Here is a 21,789-nt window from a genome sequence, read left to right as displayed (position 1 = left end):
ACTTTTTTACATGGTTCTCGTTTTAAAGTGAGTCAGCTTGAAATAATAAAAAGTCAGCCCGAGACAATGTATTAAACCAACTCATGTAGCCAACATTAGCTTAATTAGCAAGCTAGCTACAGCTTCACTTGGTAGTTTCAGCTGGCAAAATCGACAGTTGGTGGCTAGAAATTAGAAGCCTAACGTATACTTTTGTCTACTGCTGTCAAAATTACTGAGAATTTCGAGTGGTAAATCTGCCACCGTTATCAAAGTAACAAGTAAGAAGTTTGACAGATGTTGCACCACCAAGGGACAAGATGAACGGTCATTTACAAAACATCTTTGCACCTCTGCACCATAATAATGATTGTACCAAAACTTCAGTAATGGACAGACTCATCTCACTGTGTTTCTTACATTCATTCATGCAGTCTCTTCCACTTCCCTCTTTATCTCTATATCTCCCCTTTTTCTGTTGTCTCATTTTTCTCTCACTCTAACTCTTTACTCTGTCTTTTGCGTAAGTGAAGCCGAGGCCTCCCAGTGACATGAGCCCTGCTCCTGTGAAACTATGACTGAGACTTGTGCAGGCTTAGCATTCTTTCTCCCTTTCAGTGCAAGACACTGAGAATGGTGTGAGGGGAGGGGGCGGGAAGGGGAGAAAGGTCTAGTGGTAAGGTGGGGGGTGAGACAGGGGGGAGATGTCCTAGTTTGAGAGGGTGCAACTTGGGAGATATGTGAAAAAAGAAAAGAAGTGAAGCACAAGATGGAGAAAGAGAGGCCCCTTTCCCTGAAACACACCACATGCTTTCATTCTTCATGGGTCAATGCCACTGAAATCACACTGCGTCCTCTCCAAACATATCATACAGACACAGGAATGTACACACAGGGACGGACACACACACATTCATAAACATTCAGGTGTATGTAAAGTATTCCCTGCCATACTCTCTGATAAATCATGCACATTTTGTGCCTAAGCAAATGGAATGTAAACATGGATGTTGAACAGTTAAGAGTAACAATGCATGCTTCTCAGCAGTCAACAAGTATTTTCAAACCTCACACTATGCAAAGCCATTTATTTTCCCTGCTACAATACCGCATGCACGAAAAACATGTGAAGCAAAGCCACAGAATATAAAATATGTTCCAACCACACATTGACACAACTCTGTCAAATTCACATAAAGATCACCAGATGTACTGCGAGATGCACCAAGGGGGCAAGGGGGGAGGTCTCACACACACTGGCCTCTCTAACGCTTTCCCCTCCCTCCTTTCACCCCCCTCCCCTGCTCTCCCCGCTTCTCTCCTACAGTCATGTATGCGCGCTGTGCCGGCAGACAGTTTCAGCTCTCAACTGATGCACAGGCAGCTGCTGTTTCTCCCTTCTCCTCCTCTTGATCTCTTAACTATTCTCCTTCTTTCAATTCTTCCCTACACTGCCTCCATTCATCCCCTCTGTACTTTCCCCTTCCTTCCCTCTGCTCTGTCATTCTGCCCTGCACTTTTTCCTCGGGCGGATATAAAGGCAGGTCCCATTGGAGGGAGAGGGCTTGTGTAATCTCTGGCTTCACATGAGCACCGGAGAGTTATTGCTTCAGCTGGAAAGGCAACATAACAGAAGACCCACAAACGCACAAAGGACAAACTCTGGAATAAGGAGAGGAAGAAGGAATACCTCTGAGGCAGAAAGGGAGGAGAGGGAGGGAGACAGTGAAAGAGTTTGGAGTTGGGGTGCAGGACACAGACTATGTCGGCCTCTGTGGTGCTGCTACTGTCCCTGTTGGTCTTGTCCACAGGAAGTGATGCCAGAAGAATCAGGAAAAGAGGACTCAACCATAAGGTGGGGCTGCTAACCTCACCTCTGACTTTTGTATATGTGCACGTATGCATGTCTGGCTTTCTTCTCTGTCTCTGTTTTATGGCTGTTTTCAGAATATCCTCCAAAGTGGAATTAGGTGAAAGCTCACAGCATTACAGTGCAATACCGGTGCTGTTACAGAGAGCTGGTTTCACACAGTGAGAGCAGATTTGTGGCTTAGGGGAGAGGTGGTCAAGTTGACCTGGTATGAGTGCTTTAATCCAGAGGTGAAAAGATCAGTGGTGTAAATTAAGCAAGTACATATACCCAAGTACTGTATTTAAAGAAATAGTTCAAAGTTTCAGGAAATACGAATACCACTTTCATATCTGTCTGGTAAATATAAGGCTACAGCCAACAGCTGACTAGTTATGCTTATCTTCACAAACAAGATAAAACGTCATTTTTCCACTTTGGTTTTTGTATGGATTAACAAAAACAGGCTTGTTTTTTCCTCCTTTTTCCAGTCTTTATGCTACTCTAAGATAACTGTTGTTGGCTGTAGCCTTATATTTACCATACAGATATGTGTAATTAAGTGTGATTTTGAGGGACTTGTACTTTAATTGAGTACATCAACTTTATGCTACTTTTTTACTTCTACTTAAGGGATAGGGGAAAAATTTTCTTATTCCACTACTTTGACAACTACAATTATTGGTTGGTTTGCAGATTAAGATTTTACAATCAAAACATATGATTACCTTTTAAATATGATGCATTGTTATTGTTAAATTAGCTCCATTTCAACCAGCTACAACATAAAAACACTGATCATATGTTAATTCATCCCTAATAATAATGCAATAACATAATAATGTAGCACTTTTACTTGCCATGGCGCATTGCCGCATTGTGTTTTAGCTTCTTAGTAGAGGATCTGAAAATTTCCACCACTGGAAAAGAAACAGTTGGGGAGCTGACACGTTTTGATTTTGAAGCATGAAAAATCTACATGGACAGGAGAGTTTTTACAGTTTTGATGAGGAGCAGAAAGTGGAGTGTGCAACAGGTTGGAATAAGTTGCTGATTTTCACGTTTCCATATGAGTAATTGAAGGGCACACTGGACGTACAACTTTTGTCTGTGTGTGTGTGTGTGTGTGTGTGTGTGTGTGTGTGTGTGTAGTGGATTATTAGGGCAGGAACTGAACTTGCAGACCGGGCCCCTGCTTGTTAACTCAGCTCAGTGTAGCTGATTGATCATTTCTAACAAGGGCTCACTGTAGCGTGCTGCCTTCTCTTTCTTTTTCCCTCTCTGCAACCTCTCCTGCTTCAGTGTTCTCACTTTCTAACTGGTTTACGCCCTCATTGGCCCTTTTCTCTCTCTCATTCTCTGCCTTTATCTCTCCTCCCCTCTCTCATTTGAATCAGTTACCCTTTCACCCTCTCTCTGCCCTGCTTTCTCCTTCCCCTCGGCCATGTGCCTTTCTCAGCATACCTCCCCTAGTTTTCCCTCTTTCAAGTATCTTTTCTCTCGTCTGCTGCTCTCCAAAAGCACCGTCTTGCTGGACTCTGCTTCAAAGCTGCTGTAATTGGAACATGCTGAGACGGCTATGCAGATGGAGTTTGTCTCTTTCCCTCTGAACCTTTTCATCTCTGCATCTTTCAATCTTTCATTTTTTTAACCACCTCCCCACCACACACACACCCTCAGCCTCATTCATAATACCGGGGCTGTGCAGAAAGACAAATTATAGTCACTGAGTGTTTCACGTAGGCACTGCACTATGGAATAGTTTGTCTTGAAAAGAAAATTGGTAAAAATGTATAACAAACCTAAGACCACCAGCACACTCAGTACCTGTCTTGCATTCATGGTCCCTCTTGTTCTCTGAAAACACTAGATTTCACACTAGATTTTTTAGAGTTATTTATCTAAACACACTGAAGTTAAAGTCAAAACTCCTAGACAAGGCCAATAAGTAATTGGTAGTAAGTAATCAATATAAGAAAAAGATGGGTACTTAACTGAGAGTGAATGTCTGCTCATATCTCTGTTTTATTTTTTTCTCACTTGCTTTGCCCAGCTGGTAATCTAGCTTTGTTAATTAAAAGTATTATTTTTAAAGAAGATGAATAATCACATTCTTCTATGTAGATTGGAAATGTATGTATCAATTAATTAATATAAACTGTGTTTTCAAATATGTTTTCTTTGCCTATATATCTTACTGCCTTTGCACGCTTGGCCGTAACTTCTTTCATCTGACTTGAATGTAAAGCTCTTACCAGAAAGGTATCTGTTTGACCTCTGGGTCAGATGGTCTTGGGAATCAGAGGTTCAAAGGTCACCAAGCACTTTCTTAATTTTCTCTTTGCGTTTGACAGGGGAAATGCCTGCCAAATAATACATGGCATGTAATAAGGGTAAAGAGGTAAGTAGTAAATCGGCATTAGAAGGAAACTTACAATCAAGAGAAACATGTTTGATGGGTAGATGGGGAAATCTTGATGATAATGTTTTTTTTACTTTATCATATGGTTTATGAAAAGGTTTTCATAAACCCAAGTCTGTGACTGAAAGTGAAAAGTTAAATTAAAAGTACAAGGTTTTCACTAAACAGCAGCAATACATAAGTCTCAGATGAACCCCTAAAGCACCTCTGTCCAAAACTTTATGAATTTGCAAGTTCCACCCTCTTAGAAAATCATCACTCCCGATTCACAAATTCCAGATTCACGTTGCACACATCCACGCACACACACACATATTATCGCACACAGACCAGATTATTTAGTCTCATGCAGCCATAACAAAGTCAGGCTGAGACACCTGCCTGGAACAGTGTCTGAGGCTACCATCATAAATCTTTACAGTTTCATTTATTTCATGTGATGTGGACCATTCAGACAGCTCTTGGTACTAAGACGCTCAGAAACACGTGTACTTCCCTTCCTTGGGCTGGCCGACTGTTTGACTTGGCCTGGGGCCACAGCGTAAAAGAAAACAAAACATACACTGCTTGTTCACTGATGGAAATTTGTAGCTTTTAAGGAAGTGATACTATGTGATCACCCCTAATGCTATCAAAAAGGAGTAAAGAGGGTCATGTCATGTCATGAATGGAATTAAAGGGGATTAAAAGTGGCATTTTGATTTTATGTCTAAATGTCTAAAAATTGTGGTCAGGTTTACTCTTTTCAATGTTAAAGTTTGTTTGTGATGATTTATCTTAGAATGTGTCATCTTCTAACCTGTGCTGCTGTACAAACTTGCACAGCCTGCATTTCGCTGCTGAACGCAAGGAATGTATTTTAGTTCATCAGCAAATAGTTTGTGGCCTTTAAGGCTGAGAGTTGACAAATCCTGGGAATGCATGACAAATATAGTACAGCCTTGGCAAGAATTAGCTGTATAGAAGTCACACCAGCATTTAAAATGGCAAAATTCCATTGGAATGAGTTGAAATCGCAGCGATTAGTGGATTCACTCATGGGGCAAGTAAATCTGTGCAAACTTGCGATCTGAGAATTTGCAATGACCAATAGCAACGGTGCTTACCTTAATAGCTGGAGACTCCAAAATGGAGGAAGGTGTCGTAGCTTATTAGCTGCGTTGCACCATTTTATTTAATCTCCTCTGTTGGAGTATTAAAGCTAAGGAAAGTAACATTGGAGAAACTAGCAAGAGACAGCTAGATTTTGAAAGTGACCGAAAAAATCCCACCCCCTCCTTTCAAGCAATGAATGCACGGGCAGAGTGTGCACAGGTAGACAGACAGGTAGGCCATCATTTCCTTTGGGCCAAATGATTGGATGGGCTTATTGCAGGCCTGCGACAGCCACAGATAGCATTTTTTTATTTTCAGAGCATTTGATTTATTGATTGTTGTTGGGATGTAAAGAGAATTTCAACAAATAACATAAAATGCTTCTGAAATACAATTTAATTACCTTTAACTGCTCCAAAAAACAGATATGATTTGTAGACAGTTATGAGACAGCAGTCGCTGGTACACTGGTAATACGTGTTTTGAATAAACTGTGTGAACTTTTGACTGACTAGTGCTTGCCCAGTCAGCTAGCAAGTTAGTGGTTAGCTCGCCAGCTACATTACAGCAGTTGCAAGTATAGTCACTACGTCACCAAGCGTCTAGAACCAAATATTTCGCAAAGATATGCAGATTCATTTCGCTGTACCACTTTCTGCAGACCTTAAGGCTGCATGTACAAAACAAATCAAATGCAACAATAAAATTCACAACAAATTAAATGAATGTGATAGACAAATTACAGATAAGATTGCATACAAATGTTTGCAATTACTCAAACTCATCAAGACAAGACACATACTTCCATACCTAACAAAAGATGAAGGATTTAAATCTAATAAGCTTCTGTTATGGATGTCCACAATCTATCTTTAATGCCATTGTTTACATATTTTTCTAATTGGGAGAGGTACAGTGTTGCATATTCACTAAAGGAGAGCTTTGTATGTTAGTCTCAGGTAAGTCATTTAAATTTTAGCAAAGAAGACAAGTTAGCAAGTTAATCTTCCGATTATAAGAATGCATTTCACACAAACTTCAATATATATTAGATGTGTCTTTGCTCACGAATGAGCAGATGATCAGACAGCATTTCTGGTTTATAAAATACTTAAAATGAATGCCACTTCACTTTATTTCACTTTAAAAACCAATGAAGTCTGTGTAATATCTTTTCGGTACAGCCTTGTAACAAGGCTCAGGTGACAGTTCACATCATCACATATAGACAGACATTAAAATAACATATCACATAGTACATAATATTTCACAGTGTTTCTATTTAGGCAGAGAAAGCTACATATTCAGGAAAATTGCCATCTTTTTTGGGGATCATTTTTGTAGCCTTTGATAAATAAATAATTTGATGTGTGAATTTTGAGAGTATGGCTTTCTATAAGAATGGGAGTTGTTGTAGTCAGTCAGTCATCCAGTTTACCAATAGTTTCATGAACTGGTGTGTGCGTCTCTAGGCAGGACTAAACCCAGTCAGGTGATGTGAGCCTGCCAGTCAGAAGCAGATTACTGGATTTACACTGGAGCAGATTGCCGCTCGGTACCACAGATACACAAGCACAAACCAAAAAGACTAACTCATTTTCACATCATCTGCTGCTTCACTTTTTTCACCTGGAGCCTCTGATGTTCCAGACATTCATTTTATTTGACAGCAGAAAGATTTTCCATGTCATATCAATGCCCATATATATCCAACGATGTATGTATGTATGTAAGACCACAGACATGTTTGTATCCATAACTCTGCATAACGAAGTATAGAAACAGCTTAAATATAAAATTATTTTGAAATTGTTCTACTGCACAACCTAAAATTTGGTTGTTGGGATTGATGCACTAACAGAGATGGAGGAGTAATACAATATATGAGTTTGGGGTGGACCTCTATAATGAGCGTCCCTGCTACCTCAGGTTATGACTGACAGGTATTTCAGACTGTTTTACCAACACTAATTAGTTACTTTCACACTTGGTTTACCTCTGTCGTGTTGTGTAAACCACACCTCATATGGGTTCAGTCTGTTCAGCTGCATTTCAAGGTTAGACATCACCACTCTGCCAGTATATTCCCAGTTCAAGGCCTGCTTCTCCCAGCTATGCATCTACCTGTTTATCTGTCAGCATGTCTTCCCATCACTCATTGAATCTCTCATCTCCAACTGATTTACAGGCAGTCTGTTTGCTTCACAGTTTAGCCTGCTGCGTCTCCCTCTATCTACACGTCTGTCTATCTTTCTGTCAAACTGACTGCTGGTATAGATACAGGAAATGAGTCGTGACAACCCAAAAGCTAAACAGATGTGTGCTGTGGGCTACTTCATTTGGTGGACATGGGAGCTCTGGCGCATTTGAGTTGACACTTGACACATATGAAAGAACACAGATTTTCCTTGTTTATGCATATATGTGCACAACTTTGACCCTGTAGTACTGTATGTGCATATGGGTGTGTTTCTGGGTATGTGTGTGTGTCTGTGTGCATGCGCAAAGGAAGCGGAAAATCTCAGTATCTGTCTGAGATCTCTGCGTACAACCATGAACGGCCTGATCTCAGTACAGTTATGGAGCCAGACAGGGTCTCCAGTGGCTTCTCCCCACAAACTCCCCATAAACCACAGAGCAAATGCACTAAAAAGAGAGACAGGAAAAGACAGACTGAAATGAAAAAGAGCAGTTTGGCATCAATCGTTAGAGGCTCCATCTTGACACCGCTTTTCAACACCAAAGAGAGGAAGAGAGGAGATTCAAGGAGACAGAGAGGGGGGAAATATGCCCACAGATAGACATGAACATCACACACAGGCCCGCTGGCAGTCTCCCTACAGGAGAGCAGCACAGCAGACAGGAGTGTAAACAAACAATGTGGAACATCAGAGAGATGTGCACAGGATTGTATGATAAAGCTCAGGATGTAGAGCATGACGGCCCTTCTGGCATACAAAGACATGAAGGCAGGGGAGAAGACACAAGAGGAACCTTGAGAGTGTAGCAGTTACTGTAAGAACTGAAAGATAGACATGTTGGCAAAAGCACAGTAAAAACAAAAAAAAGTATGTTAGAAGTAGCATTTGTAATGTTGGCAGGTCTAGGACTCAATACAGTAAACACATGGAATGGCATCTGCTGTGTACGGTATTCATGTGTGCAAGCAAGCTCACACTTTGGGGTTGCAAACTCACACAGTCATATAAACAGGAAGGGCACACTTGACCTTTTGTAGGAGACATTTTCAGCAGACTTTAGGAGCAGATCGGATATGAGACAAGGGGAGATGGCAGTAGTCATCATGTCATTATCCAATCACAGCAGACTTTGTAGTCCTCATTCATAAATCTAAATTGTACCAGGAGATGTTGTGAACCACTGTGGCTCCACTTACCTCTTGGGAGTCATGAATGAAGAGTATGAAGGACCTGTAGTCTACTGTGTGGGAGCATGTACAAGCAGAAGTAACTGTATAAATATCTGTCAAGTGATTAGGGCCGGTCATTGTTTGAAAGTGTTTGAGACTGGTGTCAATGTGTCAATACCTGCATTTCAGTACCAATAACAAAACAAAACATTTTTCAATAATTCACACGAAAGAATGTGAACATTTTTTATTTAACAAAAAACTCAAAGCATTCAATTTTGTTTTAAAGGGGAACTCCACCAATTTTACACTTGAGTCAGCGTTAGTTGGGTCTGAAGACTACAAGTTTGAAAATGAAAAAAATCTGGGGATGTGGAGTTAGACAGAAGTGAGCTTACCAGACCTCTGTAGCCCACTCCTTGTCTGCTAACTGCTTGAGGCTACATTACATTACAACATGACATTACTAGCAAAAGACGCTCAAACCTCTGCCCGAACTGTGGGCTGCCAATTTGCATTGTGGGTAATGTAGGGACCAGTTTAGAAAAGAGGAAGAAAATTGCATTGAATAAAAAAAAACAATATCTCTAGTTCTGCCCATCATGAGTCTGAGAATGTTATAGGAGTGCAATGCTAAATCAGTGGAGTACTCTTAAGACAAAGCAGCCTTCCAAGAACTTGATTCCTTTGGCCACTTGGGGGCAGCACAAAAAGCTGTATACACAGCATTTGCCTCATATTGTCATCTTTTAAAGTTGTTATAGCAAACTTGTTAACAAACAGTGGCTTATTTGCTGGACTTACACTGGAGCAGATCACCTCTCAGTACTGTAGATACTGTACACACACACTAACAAAAAAACAACTGCTGCTTGATATTCCACTCATTCCTTAAATTTGGCAGCAGATATATTTTCCACATTGTATCATCTCCAACAACAGAGAGGAAATTTATAGCAAATCCAGTCTGAGTATGTGAAACCACAGGTTTGTTTCCTTCACTTACAAAGTACAGATACAGTCATTGCAAAGTTGAAAAATTCCTTTGAAATTGCTGTTGTTTCATCAGCCTGGCACGGAGCAACATTAGCATTCATTTGGAGTTGTGTTTCTGGCAATCTGATGATTGTAAGTCCAATATTCACTCTTTTTTTAGCTCTGTTTTGGTCTCCACCTACTCCTGAGGAAAATATCTGGCTCTTTAGCTGCTAAATACTCTGGAAACGATGCTGATGAGAGCAATACAAACTGAATCTAAACAGTAAAGTTGTGGGTTTTAAAACTAAAAACCAAAATAATCAGCTGAAAGATACTAAAAAGCTCCATGGAGCTGAGGGGAACTGTAGTGTGATCATTCTTTGTGGATTTGTCACTATGAGTGACACCTTTTACACTACAAATAGTAATTTGATCTATTGTTAATATAAATATATTGATTTAGCTTTAAATAAGGAAATATCTCATCAAAGAATATGTAAAAGAAGGCAAAGCAAGGCAAAGAATCTGACCAAGGATTCGGACATATTTCAGTCAGTACCCAAAAAGTATTGAAATGTGATGTTAAATGATAATAATAATCACTCTTAACCAGTGGTGGAATGCAACAAAGTACTTTTACTGAAGTACTCTACTTAAGTACAATTTTGAGGTACTTTGCTTGATTATTTCCATTTTAAGCTACTTTATACTTCTTCTGTACTACATTTCAGAGGTACATATTGTACTTTTTACTCCACTACATTTATTTGATAGCTTTAGTTACTAGTTACTTTGCAAATTTAGATTATTAATACAAAATATAATTCAACTAATAATGTATGATGTATTATTATAGGTAAAGCAACCCAGCAGTATATATAAAGTAATTAGAATTAGCCCCACCTTTACCAGCTGCAACATTAGTGATGTACACATTAATGCAACACTAATTATAATCCAGTAATATAATCAACATCATTCTGAAATGGGCTATTCTGTATAATGAGTACTTTTGTACTTTTACTTAGTATGATTTTGAATGCAGGACTTGTAACAGAGTATTTTTACAGTGTAGTACGGCTACTTTTACTTAAGTAAAATATCTGAATACTTCTTCCACCACTGCTCTTAATGCAAATACTGACCCCCAATCTCTCATCTCAAAACTCTATTTACTTACAGTAATATGCAGGATCTCAAAGTAACTTTCACGAGCTGTGACTGTAAGAACCACACATTACTCCCTCCACCCCTCCATGGTGTGAATCCACCCCCCACCCCCAAAGAACCATCCACCCACTAGACTCAAAGCTGCCAGACCGAATTAATGTGGACACGGGAACACACATACAGTGTGAGTGATACTGCGTCAGCGCCAAACATTTGCTTTCATTTTTCTGGTTGGTTTGGAAGAGCGTTCAGTAAGCCTGCCAAATAAACAGCACAGTTTTAATGACCATGTGCAACCCACAAGCTGATTATCTAATTACTAATCTAGTGTAGAAAAAACACCCATTTCTCTCTCTCTCTCTCTCTCTCTCTCTCTCTCTCTCTCTCTCTCTCTCTCTCTCTCTCTGTGTCTGTCTCTCTGTCTCTCTCTCTCTATGTTTCTCTGTCTCTCTCTCTCTTTCTGACCCATTTTTTGACACCCTCCCAAATTCAGAAATAAAAAATTTGAGGCACAGCCATAATGACAAAGGACTTATGATCATTAAACCAGGCCAGAAAATGACAATAAACATTTGTCCTTCACTGATGGGGAAAGACAATGGTGAGTAATGAACCTCGAGGCATACCTGAATTAGATAAAGTTAACCCCCTAGCACCCCAGAAATGACCTAAAGTAAATTGTTCCTTGTTATGTTCTTCTGTGGTTGTTAGACCAGCCAGTAAAGAGCACAGTATGGTTCATTGCTATGTGTAGCAGAAAGACGAAAGGAGTGGAATAACTGGAAACTTGATCACACTGTAGCTTGTTATACAAAAGCAAATACAATGTATGAGAAAATGTAAGAGTTAATATTTATTCACGGGCAGCTGTGCTTCTTGGGATTTTGTTGTAATATTTCCCATGTGTGCATAACCCAGAATAATGAATGGTTGAATGAATGGTATGATGTGGCACAAAATATGTGATATTTGATACCAGCAGTGTGTATAAACCCACAAATTCTGTTCAGGACATGTCCAAACCAATGTGCAGGAATCAACAAACAGCTGCAGCTTGGTAAAAACTATTACAGCACAGAGACCATGGCTGTGATACAGATCCCATTATGTTAGCCTCTGCAATGCATGCAAGAGCAGATCTTCTCAGCAACAGTGGAAATGCGAGTGCATTTCTGTGTGTGTGTGTGTGTGTGTGTGTGTGTGTGTGTGTGTGTGTGTGTGTGTGTCCACGTGCATGTGTGCACGTAGCCCTGTACTTTATGCCAAAGTGTGTGAAGTGTGTCTTTGCTTGGCTCAGGGTCCTGTGGCCTACTTTCTCCCTCTCAGAGTCACCAGGGAAGTGTTTGTTCCCACAGTGAATCACCTTCCCAATCCAGATCAAGACATTAGCAGGCAAGCATGCATACTGAAGCCAAACCATCAGTGTCTTTGCTCTGCTGTGATGAAAAGTGATCACTCAGATTCATTGCTGACCTCTGGTGGTTAAAAGGCGCAATTCTATAAGCAAACCGTGTGAACATCCAGTGAGTCTTTTTCTCAGTTCGGAACCAAATGAGGAGCTGCCTGTAGCAGCTTTTGACTCAGAAACAAACCGCATCTACATTCTCATTCATTTACTGTCTCCTTTTCTGTCTCTCAGGACTACGAGTACCCCAACCACCCCCAGTCCACACAGCACCAGAAGAATGACCGGTGTCCGCCGCCCCCCCAGATGCTGCCCGAAAGAGCCTGTGAGGTGCCGGGCTGCCGCTCAGACTCAGAGTGTGAGCGCCATAAACGCTGCTGCTACAATGGCTGCATCTACGCCTGCCTGGAGTCTGTTCAGCCGCCACCAGGTCAGCAGAACCAACAGACAGATGGCTACACACACACCAATGTTTGGTGTTTTTTGATAAAAGTATTAGCTATGTCATTCTGTGATTGCATTCTCAGGACTTTACAACAGAAAATGTGTGTGTGTGTGTGTGTCTGTGTGTGTGTGTTCGGAACAGTGTTGGACTGGCTGGTGCAACCCAAGCCTCGGTGGTTGGGGGGTAACGGCTGGCTGTTAGACGGCCCTGAGGAGGTTCTGCAGGGTGAGTACACACACCTGACTAGTCGCTGAGGTCTCAGTGATCACACTGCACCTTAACCTCCACAAATCCTTCAAAAGCTAATGCAATCCAGCCCTCGCCCAGTGAATACGAACCAAACAGGTTTCATTCAGCACATTTTGGTTTGATTACACCATAGTTCGACCCTCCTGTTATGTGTATGTACTAGGGTCATTTTTTGGTGGTGTTTTAACACTTTAAATTAAAATTTTAAAAAAATTAAATTAAACTATAAGAATTTTTCAGTGCAATGAAACACACATTTTGGTGTCCGTCCTTTAAAATCAAAACAGGAAATGCTTACTTTTGTTCGCAAACATTCAAAGATAGTACAGGGAAAAAACATTCATAAGAAGAGGCAAAGAGACTAATTTCTCCACTATCAGTAGTCTCAGTAGACTGAAATGCACCCACAAGATGCATTTAAGGCTGAGCATAATTCTTGTGTTCCCCTTGACTGGTCATTCTGCCATTCTTCAGTGAATATAGAAGTTTGCAGAATTGGGTGTGTGAAATGTAGAAAATCACTAAAGGAAGTAGAAGTAAGAAGTAGACATGGCAGGTTGAGGGAATGCAAGAAAACAAACAAATAAATGTAATAACCACAAAACCAGAAAACAACCCTCGTGTATTTTGTGTTTGTGATTTCTTCTAATGCGTAGTATGTTTTCTGCCATCACTAGCTGAGGCCTGCAGCACAACTGAGGATGGAGACGAGCCTCTTCACTGTCCTACAGGCTACGAATGCCACATCATCAACCCAGGAAACCCTGCCGCTGGCATCCCTAACCGGGGACAGTGCATCAAGCAACGCGGCAACTCCGGTATGGCTAGATTACTTCTGGTAACTGAAATAGCTGAATGATTAGCCATGGGATTGTGATATGGAATACAGGCTTTTAACACACATCATCTCCTATCTTAATTTTTATTTTTACAACTAATCTCCTGGTTTTCTGATCTAATGGGATTTCCCTCCAAAGTTTGTGCTCTTATAAAGCACCAAGGGACAGAGACAGAATGCTGAGCTGTGCCAACAGCTGTCTTTGAGTCTGGCCTGGTATCTCTTGGCAGATTACATGCTGTTAGGTGCCAAGTTTCTCCTATTAAATAGATCTAAAAATATGCAAATTGGCGTGACCTGGCAACTCAGTACTGCCTCAACTTGTGATCTGTGGCTGAAGCTGTTGGCAGGAATATTAAACTAATGATTTAATCAAAAGAACATATAGTTTTTACTTTATATACATCTTAATTACCATTTTAAGCAAGAATTCAAAGTGCAGTGTGTATGATATGGAGATCAGATGTCAGTTTTTTATTTAGTTTTTTCATTTTGGCCATTTAATTTACAGATGGACGTGGTCTGAGGCACAAATACTTCAAGGACTACAAGGACTACTTAGGTAAGTGAGGTAATGTGGACAACTTGAAAACCTGCACTATTACTGAAGCAGAAATAGCGCCAATCTGCCTGACATGATGATGGCTTTTTCACTGACAGGTACCAGTTCTAACAATGCAGTAGGCTACGAAAAACATCATCACAAGCACCTGGGATGAAGTACGTTTTCAGCCACTTTGAACTATCATGTCACATTAAAAACCAAAGACCTCTGCACCTTCAACTCCCTTTAGACAAAGCCTTGTGTTTTGTTGTTTGTTTGTTTTTTGTTGTTGTTGTATCTACTCTCAGATCAACCTGACCTCAGCCTCAGCTTCGACCATAACACAACCTCAGCTCCAGTCCTGTTCGATCTGCTCTCATCACAGCTGAACCAGGATCAGATCTGACCTTTTTACCAGACCTACAGCTGCTACCTCCTCTTTGCAAAGCCCTGTCTTGCGGCCTGTCCTCAGTCGCAAAGTCCCTTGGGAGACAAGTCTGACGTACCTACAGTACACAGCCAAAGAAATAAGTGCTTGTCTCTCTGTCTGGTGTCTGTGAAAGGATGGAGCGTAAGAGCAGAGGGTGTTGATGGTGAAGCAGAGGAGAGGAAAGCACGGTGTGCACCAAAGCTGTAAATGTCTCAAAAGGAAATATGGAACCCATGCCATTTTATTTTCATTTCTTTACAACCTTCTCCCTCCCTACAACTCATTCTTAGTCTCGCACACAAACACACTCTCTAACTTTAAGGCTTGGTCAGCAGAGAAAATCAAAACCAGCTGTTACTCATTCTGTCTCTCTCATTCTCAGGAGGATAGTGCTCAAATTTCCTGATCTGAAATCTGGAAAGTTTTATAGACCAATAGTGAAAATTCCAGCTGTAGTGGTTGCATGTTGAAATCAAATCCAAATGTGGTTTAATATTCTCACAAATAACTCTAATTGAAAGAATAAATGCCATATGAGTGTGTGGATTGTGTCAGTTTTAAAGGATTTGGAACAGCTGTAGATTAGTTCCAGCCAGCAGATGCTGACCGTGACTTCATTGTTATTGAAAAGCAAAAGTAAAATAAGATAAAATAGTTTACCCCAGAGGTTCATTTGGAAGAGATTTAAAGATATACTCCACCTGTGAAGGAGGAAACCTCTAACAACGATTAAAAAAAAAACACCTTTAAATAAGCCTACAGAGGGCAAGTGTTTGATACTGAAAAGATTGATTTGGGGTGGATTATCCCTTTAAACTGAAACTCTGTATATATTATATCTATAATTAATTTCCTGAAATAAATTTACTGAAGTGACATTTTGGAAAGAAACAAATCATACAACAAATATCTACCAGTGCAGTATGACTATTCAGACATTTCATGATTTTGAATAATCATACTGTTATCAATTCAAATGGTGCTCAGTTTCATTTGCTGCCTATAATAACAGAAGAATAAGCTGGTCACATAATAAGCTGAAGGTGTAAAACAAAAGCTGTAACCATTCTCTGAACAACAGTGATGTCTGAATGTTGCTATCTGACTGGTGCTGTAATGTTGCCTTGTTTATTCTAAATAAACCACATTGTTGGACTCTGAATTTTGTGATGTTTTTCTTTTTTCTGCAAGTAATCTTAGGATTCAGGACTAAGTTGATGTTGTACGAATGATGATAAAATAACATGAAGATCATAATGCCGTCGCAATGACAACACCACAGACTTCTTTTTGTGTCGAGTGTTCTGATAGTGTTCCTGATCCTTTTCCCTTTCTATGGGATTTTTCTATATTTAAACATATCATATGAGTGCAAGCTGAGTATCTCTTCAGGGGTCCGAACAGTTTAGAAACCTCTGTCCCCCCTACTGGACAAGGACCAGCAATTCTGGTTTATGTCAGACTAAGGTGAAACGACAAATTAACAGAGATACATCATTATAGAACTATAGGCCTCTCTCACAGAAGACTTTCTGACTTGTCACAGTCGGAAAAGGTTAGAGTTAGCACAGGTGTAAATAATAAAATGAATGATGGCTGAATTCCATTCAGCTGCTTCAGTTTCAGGGTCCTGGTATACTCCATGCTGGCTCACTGTCACACTGTCATAGCTTACTGGGACACTTGAACAGAACGGCGCCATCATTAATGTTATTAGTAACACCTGTGCTTTTCCTACTACTACAAGTTATAATATCTGCTGTGAAACAGACCTATAGATACAAAAAAAGGTTTAGGCTGAGGAAATAATTGCTGTTTTTTAATTGTTTCTTATAAGATTGTGAATCTTACAACAACAATACAATATACTGCAATGAACTGAATGATAACATAATATATGTAAATATTAAACATACATAATATATTAATCTTCAGTATGCTTTATTCACTTGACTCGTGTGTGTTTTAGGTTTGGTTTCTAAAGTGAAAACTTGTAGTAGACTAGAGTAGTAGACTGTAGTTCATTCAGAGGGGATCATTTAACTGGACAGTGTGTTTCCTATGAGTCATTAGAAGAGCTCTGTTTGGACTTTTGGGGGATAAAGCGGAGTTTTATTTCACAATACAGAAACAAATAAAAGATTCACACTGTATCCATTACAGGGGTTTGACTAAGTGCTTTCCCATCTCATCATCAACTTTTTAGCCATATATCATACACCTACACAACATACAACTTTGTCATTTTTATTATAAATGTATCCGTAAATCGGCCTATACCATATTCCATCAGGTGGACACAGAACAATGTGAAACTATTGAAAACACTTTCCATCCCATTTCCTTCATTTTCTATCTCTTACTTTATTTCCTGGTAAGAGTAAAGACATTTAAAAACAAAATGGAAAAACGGCTACGATTTCCATGTTAAAATCTGCGTTAACTTTTCCAACTTACATTTTCACTTTAAGAAAGCATCTTCTTAAGCGTCTTTTTAAGCATCTAGGTCTAGAAGTTTATATTCCTGATGTAAAATGAAGCTTTGTACAGTCAGTAAATGACCTACAGTATGTGGGAAACGTATAGCCCAGCGGGTGTCTGTCTCTCCCTTTGTCTCGTGCTCTCTCCCTCTCCCCTCGCTCTCATACACACGCGCGCGCAAGCACGCACGTAAGCACCTACCTAAAAGCTGCATCAGAAAAAAAGGGAGAGTCATATTGTCAGTGAGTACTTTAGTGTGGCGAGTGTAACGGAAATTGTGTTTTGGATAAGCCGGCGGTAGTAACGCTCCGCAGCACACAGGCTGTTAGCCGTGTGTGTGTTACCTCCGGGTCGGAGCCTCTAGCAGGAGCGCTTCATCACTGCCACCTTGTTGATTTATTTTCACCATGAGCGCGCCGAACAAATCAGCAGAGAAAAGGTTAGTGCGATATTCTCGTATAAGTTTGTGAACAATAAATTACATGTTTGTAGTTTATTTTTGTTACACACAATATCTTTGCATTATTCTTTATTAATGACACGTCATTGTAACATTCCTTTCACCCAGTAGCATATAGATTTAAAGAGTTAGCCAAATGCATGTAGCCTAACATGTCTATTAGATGTCATATGTGTTTATTTTTCGTTTACGAAATTTATCTTCTGGTGATTAGCTTACATATTTACTGAATGAAACATTTAACCCTATTGGTAGTTTAGTACCGGAAACTGTCTAACTGATCTGAGCTCTGTTCAGTATAAGATAAACCAAACATGTGGCCTGAAGGTGTCAGTGTAGTTTATGGAAATGGCTCTTCATCTTACAGCTGTGACTGTCTATAAGAGAAAACAGCTCACAAATTCATGTCATCTAAACATTGTGTTTTTTAATATACTCCTCATCTCAGTCAAGGTCAAGGGCAGCCAGGACGACACTAGTTGCTTTGTACAAGAGATTTATTTTTGAACCCTGAAGCAATATTTATTAGCATCATTGAAGAATAGTTTCCATGCATATGCAGTGTGTCTTATGTGCTGTCATATTAAACTCAGATTTTTCCTTTGGACAGAAATGTCTCCAAAAATAAGCTGGATAAGCTATTAAAGGAGAGAAAAGGCACCTTTCCACTTCTGTTCAAGGTAGGAGGAGAGCTAAACATTCCTGATAAATGTGTCATGTGGCAATATTTAAATTGTTTACCAAGTCTTTGATAGACGTGTGTTTTTTTTCTTTCTTGTCAGCCTGTCCGCTTCAGTATATTACTATAGTGGTGGCCATGTTTTTGTCTGCCTCTAAGCAACCCTACACCTGTGTTGATCTGCAGGCCATTAAATAAATGTTATTTAGGTGATTGTGTTCACTCAGCAGAAGTGATTTATTAGGGAACATAGTCTGCCTTGTGATGTTCTTGGCCTGCACCACTGAACCATCTGAGAGAGGTGCCCTTTTCCTAAATGTTGGGAGAGCAAAACCCTGAGCCGTTATAAGGCCACATACTGTATCTGAGGTCCTCTGCGCTGACACCACCTGGGTTAACCCCATCATCTCCTCTTCCTGGAAAGTTCCACAACTTTCAGCTCTGCCCTACAAGGACATGTTCGTGCAGCAGTGGACTGATTCACCCCCTCCCTTCCTGCATGGAGGGATTAGAGTGTTTCAAAAGCCCCCTCGGACCTCCATCACTGATCTCCTATAGGACACTTTTCTACTTACTGTTGATTAAATGTTTAATAAAGTTGGACCTCTTTGCCATGAGGGCGGACAAACCAGTGGAGCAGAAATTACTAAATCCCTTTGATGTGAAAAATTTGCAAAGGGCACTGCTGGTCGTCTTACTCTACAGCTACCTGGGCTCAGGGTTTATTCAGGCTCTATTTATAACAGAGACGTTTGATGAGGAAACAGATGAATAGGGAGGAAACACAATGTAGAAAACATGAATATGGGACATCAGATTCAGATAATAGAAATGAATGAATGGGTCCCTTTTGTGTGTGTGTGTGTACGTGTGTGTGTGTGTGTGTGTGTGTGTGTGTGTGTGATGGAGGGGAGATTTTAATGACCAACAGAAGAGGATAAGTCACAGCAAAAATATGAATCATGCCCATTATCAGTAAAATATAAAATCCAAACCAAGATCAGACATTATTGTTCTGTCTTACATGTAGAGCATCCATGGTCCTTTTATTTGCTTTGATCTCAGCACTTAAAAAAGCCCCCCTCACATAGATATTCTCATTAATTAGCAATGGCACTGACAACAGCTTGTTACGCCAAAAGACAAGAACGCTGAAAATCTTTGAACATCAGTGAGAAATTGGAAAAAGCAGTATCTGAGGTATCATTTGAAGCTGGTAGGGTTTATACTATGAGTGGACTCCGCATTCAGGGTGTCAAATTGTCTCTTTTTCTAAGTTAGCATATCAATAGACAGCATTTGCGTCATTACAAAATACAGACGCAAGCAGCTGCTCTGCAGAGGCACCACTCCCCTTCAAAATGTGAAATGCCCTGAGACTGTAGCAGGCAGTGTGTTTTTATGTTTGTAGCTTTTACATGATATGACTCACTATTGAAGTCCACCTTTGGCATTTAAACCTTCTTTTTTATAACAGAAAGTGCTGTCAGATCCTTCAAATAAAGTGGTACATTATACTGCATGGGCATACATGATTTATTTTTGGGCATTCGCCCACTCGCTGAAGACTAATCTTGAAGCTTTGTGCAATAATATTAATACTGTAGTAGGTATGCAGCACTGATGTATTGGAGCCTTTATGCAGGATTACACTTTCTGTCCAGGGATTTCAGTATATTTTAACTTCAGGGTTCTTGGAAGTTTTTAACTTGTATCAAACTGGCGGGAAACAGGTTTACAACTATAGTGCTGCAACTAACGATTATTTTCATTATCGATTGATGTGCCAATTATGTTCTCAATTAACCTTATAATACTTTTGTCTGTAAAATGTTAGAAAATAGTGGAAAATGTCTATAACTGTTTTCCAGAACCCAAGGTGATGTCTTCAACAGTCTAATACTATAAAAAGATATTCAGTATATCATATATCATTACAATGAGGTAAAACAGAGAAAAACAGCTAATCGTCTCATGGCAGAAGCTGGAACTAGATAATTGTTCATGTTTTTGCTTTAGAAAATGACATAAATGATTCATTGATCATCAAAATAGTCACAGATCAGTTTTCTGTTCCTCAACACTTCATAAAAACAATGTCACTACATTCTGTTAGCTCATGAGCGTGATTATTTTTTGTGCACTTCATGACCTGCTTTAGAGTATTGTTTATCAGGGCAGACCCATGCACCTGGCCCAGGCTTCACCCCTACAGACTGTGGAATAGGGAGTGTGCCTCCCCATTATTCTGATGAACCCTGCCCCTGATAGGGTTTCTCATCACAGCTTTGTCCCTTGTTGACACCGGACCCCCTGAATTAAAGCCGGTCATTTAGAGAGAGAGCTCACCTCTGCTGAATTACATGCTGATAGCAGTGTCACTGAGCGCAGGGTTCACACTGTCACTTTACTGATCATCGATATAATTTATACACATCACTGTGTATAAATTATATTATCACTAATATAAGCGTGCTTGCAATCCTTTCTAATCACCTCTCCACTTTTTTTCTACATCTGCATGGGTGTGTGTGCATAAGATTGTGCTGTCATGTGTGCAGTTTAAGTTGTCTCCATGTTTATACATGCTTGCAAGCATTCATATGTGCCAACAGAAAATCCTCTGGCATGTTGTGAGGGCTGTCACATGGCCCATGCTTCTCAGCATGTGAAACTCCATGTTCTGTTAGCACCATAATAGATCCAGGCATAGTAGCATCATCTCTGCTGTGGATGACTGTTATCCCTCCCACTGGTCCACACAGGACTGTGAAAGCCTGAACAGCATTTGGCCTTATGCTGCTGAGGCTGAGCCTACTAGTGCTGCCATGCACAAGTAGGCTCAGCTGCGGGATTTCATGGCGAGGAAGTGTTGTGGTGTTACTCCAAGGAGAACAGCTGGACCAAGACACTCCCTAAGTCTGATAAACATTAATTGGATTTACAAAGAATGCCAGGTAAACAGCCACCCAGGGAGTTTTTGTTAATGAGTGCCTGGCTTGGTTGCAAGTGTCTGTTTTCCTTTAACAGTGAGTCATGCAATACAGAGCTGCTAAACAGGGTATGCCAACGTCCACCCCCGTCGCACCCTCTCCTTCCATCTCCATAGGCTCAGCAGCATTGTTGTGTAATGATGTGTGAGGTCTTATCTAAAATATTGTTATATAAGAGGATCTGGTTGTTGTTAACTTGTTAGACTTACTGATTCCCTCATTAATGATAATATAACATAACACAAGATTTGATAGCTCATTTTTAGTCAGTTTGCAAATATTATTAACAAATATCACCACTGTTTCTAGAACAGCAAGTGCTACAGCTAAATTTACCAGTAAGGCCATATCCAGATCAAATCAAATTGCGACCAAATTGTGGCGATTAGCCACAGGATTGTG

The 21,789-nt window shown here is 40.1% G+C and overlaps 2 protein-coding genes across 5 annotated transcripts in view; both read left to right on the top strand.

Moving 5' to 3' along the window:
* Nucleotides 1–1,306: 1,306 nt before the first annotated feature.
* On the top strand, nucleotides 1,307–15,936 carry wfdc1 (WAP four-disulfide core domain 1). 4 transcript variants are annotated; one of them, XR_006377777.1, is made up of 7 exons: nucleotides 1,307–1,834; nucleotides 12,503–12,698; nucleotides 12,855–12,938; nucleotides 13,640–13,780; nucleotides 14,312–14,371; nucleotides 14,461–14,520; nucleotides 14,653–15,936. XR_006377777.1 is itself a non-coding variant. In XM_044194182.1 (7 exons), exons 1-6 carry the CDS (start codon nucleotides 1,742–1,744, stop codon nucleotides 14,517–14,519), a joined length of 624 nt encoding a protein of 207 aa, XP_044050117.1. In that variant the 5' UTR covers nucleotides 1,307–1,741; the 3' UTR covers nucleotide 14,520; nucleotides 14,653–15,936. The 4 variants fall into 4 exon arrangements, 3 of the variants coding, with proteins under 3 accessions (XP_044050117.1, XP_044050116.1, XP_044050119.1); XM_044194182.1 differs by having other exon boundaries at nucleotides 14,312–14,362; XM_044194181.1 differs by having other exon boundaries at nucleotides 14,312–14,362; nucleotides 14,461–15,936.
* Nucleotides 15,937–17,450: 1,514 nt separating this feature from the next.
* dyrk4 (dual-specificity tyrosine-(Y)-phosphorylation regulated kinase 4) overlaps nucleotides 17,451–21,789 on the top strand; it is a 30,452-nt gene continuing 26,113 nt past the window's right edge. Inside the window, exons 1-2 of the mRNA XM_044193429.1 lie at nucleotides 17,451–17,694; nucleotides 18,326–18,395. Of these exons, the coding sequence (XP_044049364.1) occupies nucleotides 17,663–17,694; nucleotides 18,326–18,395 (102 nt within the window). The 5' untranslated portion in view covers nucleotides 17,451–17,662. The remainder of the gene's footprint in view (nucleotides 17,695–18,325; nucleotides 18,396–21,789) is intronic.

The sequence above is a fragment of the Siniperca chuatsi genome, linkage group LG4, assembly GCF_020085105.1.
Source record: "Siniperca chuatsi isolate FFG_IHB_CAS linkage group LG4, ASM2008510v1, whole genome shotgun sequence".
Classification (NCBI taxonomy): Eukaryota; Metazoa; Chordata; class Actinopteri; order Centrarchiformes; family Sinipercidae; genus Siniperca; species Siniperca chuatsi.
Note: the sequence above shows the minus strand (reverse complement) of the source record. Positions and strands in the feature narration are given on the sequence as shown.